Source organism: Oryza glaberrima, chromosome 8, assembly GCF_000147395.1.
Source record: "Oryza glaberrima chromosome 8, OglaRS2, whole genome shotgun sequence".
In the NCBI taxonomy this organism is placed as follows: domain Eukaryota; kingdom Viridiplantae; phylum Streptophyta; class Magnoliopsida; order Poales; family Poaceae; genus Oryza; species Oryza glaberrima.
The window spans coordinates 8,852,161-8,856,565 of record NC_068333.1 but is presented as its reverse complement, the minus strand read 5'-3'; the positions used below and the strand labels follow the sequence as shown (position 1 = coordinate 8,856,565).

The window sequence follows — 4,405 nt, the reverse complement described above, 5'->3', positions numbered from 1 at the left end:
AGCAAGGAATCTACATGCTGCAGAAGAGAGTATTCCTGTCAAATAAGCAAAATCCCAAACCATCGCCATATCTATAATTTTTCACATATTTTGTGCGAGTGGCTGACATTGAGCTTGTACATATCGACAGCAACCGATCACAGAAAAATGAAATCCTATCTGAACGCACACACTTTCTGAATGCACATGCCAAGGATTGACAATGCTACAACAGTTACATCTCCACACACAAAAACATATATATACTTCTCATTGCAATCCAACAAATTCCACGTGAGTGGTAGTCTCAGACATATTGTTGGGCATATATGCCAGGGCCTCATATGACGTACACACACTGATAAAACCATTCCACCCAGGAGAACAAAGCCGAGATGAAAACCATGGTACATCTTTAAAAGGCTGCACATTTTGATGAGTAGCGCAGAAGTGATGCGTTGAACAAACGTCATGGATCCATTTTACATATACTTGATAAGAAGCCACACGATAACAGCAAGGATCACTATTGCGACGACAGATAGCAGCAGGCACATGCATGAGCAGCCACCTTTGGTGCGCTTGTTCAGAATTGCAAGCCTCTTTTGCACACGCTGGATGAAATAAGTTCGTTCAATGTTTAATTTATGTGAGTGTTAAACAATTCGTGACAAACAGTAGTTATAGAGCTTCTACTATTAACAACAGCGAAGAAGGATAACAGACTAACCTGAAGACGCGAGTTTGTAACATCAACATGATCTTCTAAGTCATCCTGCAATAGGTGAATATAAAGCAATTATCATCTAGTTTTAGAAACACGCATGCATACAGCTGTCATAGCAGGTACTAACAATCAATCTCGTATGCAGGGTAAGTTCTTCATTGACTGCTAAAGCGATATGTTTTGTACTCAGGACTGTCTCTTCCAGCTTCTCAAGACCTTCATCTTGTTCTGCAAATTGTAAAATATGCCAAACAGTTAGTCACCATGCAAATTGCTGTGGTTTGTGGAAATAAAATGATATGTGCCTACAATTACAAAATGCATGTACTGTAAAGAAACAGGGGTCTCGTGCACCTTTTTTTTTCATGTTTTATTTCAATTCCATCATTTTCTTTTACCGAAATTTCAATGCCATTATTCAAAAGATCCTGCTATAGGGAAACAAAAAATGGAATAATTAAGTGACATATTTGTCACCTTTCATAATTTGCCTCTGAAGGCCAACAATCCCTTGGTTATCCAAACCAGCAACTCTGCTCATATCATCAGCTGCCTTCTTGTTCTGACCAAGCAAGTCCTCCCTATATTGGATAAGTACAAATTTGGTATGATACTATGATCATTAGAAATAGAAGTTCCCAACAATAATTACATGAACATATTTGGATGACATAAAGGATTGATACTTCTCCAAAGCATTGGTACAGCATTATTCCATACTAAGATCATTACTGATACGAAGAACACACCTGTTGGCAAAGTTTGACATGTTAAAACTTGTTGCCATCTGTTTTGTTTTAGATTTCAAATTGGAAAGCGTGTCTTGGCGCTTGTGTAACTCCTTGTCACTGCTGCATGAATTCAAAAGTAAAGGAATTGAGAACTTTTGGCAGGTATAAATTCCAATAACCATTACACCATACTGCCATGCCATATAAATATAAAACTATGTGTCAGTGTTAAAATGTGCAGGTTCCTGCATTAGTAAAATATAACTTCGATAAAAAAAAATCCTAACTAGTTAATGACAAACCATTTTCTATCAGCATATCTATACTGCAAACCACATTAATTAACTTGCTAAGTGGCGTTCACCATATCTTTCTCATAAGCAGGCAAAACATGTCCTTACAACTGACGTAAGAGATAAGGTGCAATCTTCCTACCATAATGGCAATGGATATTTTTCAAACAGGAACTACATGCACAGCCCTTAAATTCTAACATATGCCAAATAATTGCATCTTATAACATCTCTAGCATAGTTGGTTTCATGCTCCACAACCAACACAAGCTCTTATGGTTCTACACCAACTAAGGTCATTGAAAAAATAACACAAAACCTGATCATACAATTACAATACTCCCTCCATCCCAAAATATAGTTACCTTTGTAGTTCATATATTTTGGTACAGAGGAAGTATTTCATTTTAAATCTAGTCTGGGTCCCCATAGGTGGTGAAGCAGAGGCGTCAGAAGTCCACACATCAGTTATAAACGAGCAAAAACATCATTATCCTCCATTTTAAAGAATAGCTGATAAATTCAATTTTAAGATACGTCACATTAAGTAAACAGGTTAGCTAACAGTTTGTACAAAATTTGCCAGTATTTAGGCTTTCGGAATAAATTTAGGCTTTAGCATAAGGAAATATGCCAGAATTGAAAAAACTCCACCTATCTTCAGTTTTATATAAAGAAAAAGGTAGTAGCAACAGAACATACAGTGACTTCGGAGGAATCTTGGACAACAATGCTTCCAAGCTATCCAGTCTAGTACAAAGAATAGTTATTTTTCTTCGAATGGCTGATGTGTGACGTATAATTTCCGGGCCTGATTGTGGAAGAGACCCTCTATCGGCAATCATGGAATTGATATCATCAGCAAGCCTAGATGCCTCATTGTACTCTTTCATCCATGGGTCCGAAGATGAAGCCATTGCTGGTTAATTCAAAACAATGGCATAAACATCAAGTAGGCACACAAAAGGATGATATAATATAAAAATCTCTAATAGGATGGATACGTGTAAAACATAACCATGAGATATCATGACAGGAAACTAGTGTATTATGTCTCTTTGATATTTTCACATAAACACAAAACTGTTGCTACTAAGGTATGAGGAATGCATGTTAATGGTGGAATGTATTAACGAAGTACGAGGAAGACAACCATCAGCATTTTGGAGCAAAGAAATGCACCGTCCGGTCATAAAGTCAAATGTACGGGGAAGGTAACTATCAGCATTTCAGGTTCTGATTTGCACCTGTACACTGTTTAACCTACTCCAACCTTAATAGTGGACATAAGGAAAAACAGGCTAAAATGCAAAGATATTTCCTACAGAAATTTTTATTAACAACTAATCTCATTTAAGTTCCCATTTATAGTACCACATGAGACATAATAGTTGTTAAAAATATAAGAATGATTTTAAGTATACCCTCTGTTCTTTACACTTGAATGCCCTTAATTCACTCTGCTTCTGCTGCAGCCTGCAACTAGCCTCAAAAGGTTGCTTTTGCTTGTTGAGAGCTAAATTGTTAATACCAGACAAAATCGCAGGCATACTTCTAAATCCCAAATTGAACCACATTATTAGGTACAAAAATCGGTAATGAATAACTTGTAGAAAGGTAAAAAATTGTAATAAGCTCATAGTAACTAATCGCAAAGCTGATCTTGACGAAACTTGCAGGGAATAACAGAAAGAAACCAATCCTAACATATCCATTCATCAAAACACCAACGGAAATGGTAAGGTTTCTTCAGGAGAACAATCTCTTCCTCTTTCCTCCCACGGCGGATCACACGCACGAACGAACAAACCCATCAAGCACCCAACACCAGGTCGCCAGCCCACCCCCAAAGATCCTAGCAAGAACCCTAATCCGCGCACGGAACAGCACGAAACGGGCACCGATCAGGACAAAACCGGGCGGGGGGAGAAGGATTCAGGGGGGCGAATTGGGGGGAGGACAAACCTGGCCGATCTGGGAACCGGAGATCAATCGGAACTGGGGCCTCGGTTGCGTCGGCTCCTCCTCCTCTTCTTGTTTTCTCTCTCGCGTTTGTTCGTTTCTCCGTGCCTTTGACGGAGCTGTGGGCGAGGATAGAGCTCGCTAAAATAAAATTAAAAAAGAAAAACAAAATCGAGAAATAGTATACAAGACGGGGGGGCGGCGTTGCGTGGGCGTACCTGACGGGGGATAGGGCCGCGACGGCGACGACGTCGTTGGCGAACGGGAGGCGGCGATGAGGGGCTGACCGGCGCCGGCGACGGCGCGGTGGGCGACCGCGTAGGTGGTGAGTACTGGTACTGGGGACGGCTCACGCACGGTAGGAAGATTCAGGAAAGGTAGGAGCAATATTCTTGGTGCCGTTTTGGACTGCGGGACAGGGACAGGTGGTGCCGTGGTGGGAATGGGGAATGGAGCGGGCGATAATGGATCAGATTATCTCGTTTGATTTGAAATGAAATGAGGAGGTTATATAAAGTGCTAATTTGATCCATGCCATTGTAAATATTATATTTCGAATAAATACCATTACAATTTATCTATTCGTAACTATATCACTTAATTTTTTTTAAATTAGGACCGTGTCACTATAGTCACATTTTTCATCTTCTTCCTCGTCTGCACGTGAGACTCACTCGGCATATCTCTTTTTCCTATATAGTTAATAATACCCA

General features: G+C 39.8%; 1 protein-coding gene across 3 annotated transcripts; it reads right to left on the bottom strand.

The window, feature by feature from the left end:
• Positions 1-219: 219 nt before the first annotated feature.
• Positions 220-4,100, bottom strand: LOC127783164 (syntaxin-52-like). 3 transcript variants are annotated; one of them, XM_052310403.1, is made up of 9 exons: positions 3,911-4,100; positions 3,696-3,811; positions 3,155-3,597; positions 2,433-2,649; positions 1,456-1,557; positions 1,184-1,287; positions 834-934; positions 710-754; positions 220-593 (listed from the first exon to the last, which is right to left on the bottom strand). In XM_052310403.1, exons 4-9 carry the CDS (start codon positions 2,645-2,647, stop codon positions 462-464), a joined length of 699 nt encoding a protein of 232 aa, XP_052166363.1. In that variant the 5' UTR covers positions 2,648-2,649; positions 3,155-3,597; positions 3,696-3,811; positions 3,911-4,100; the 3' UTR covers positions 220-461. The 3 variants fall into 3 exon arrangements, with proteins under 3 accessions (XP_052166363.1, XP_052166362.1, XP_052166361.1); XM_052310402.1 differs by lacking the exon at positions 3,155-3,597 and having other exon boundaries at positions 3,696-3,833; positions 3,911-4,098; XM_052310401.1 differs by lacking the exon at positions 3,155-3,597 and having other exon boundaries at positions 3,911-4,098.
• Positions 4,101-4,405: the final 305 nt, after the last annotated feature.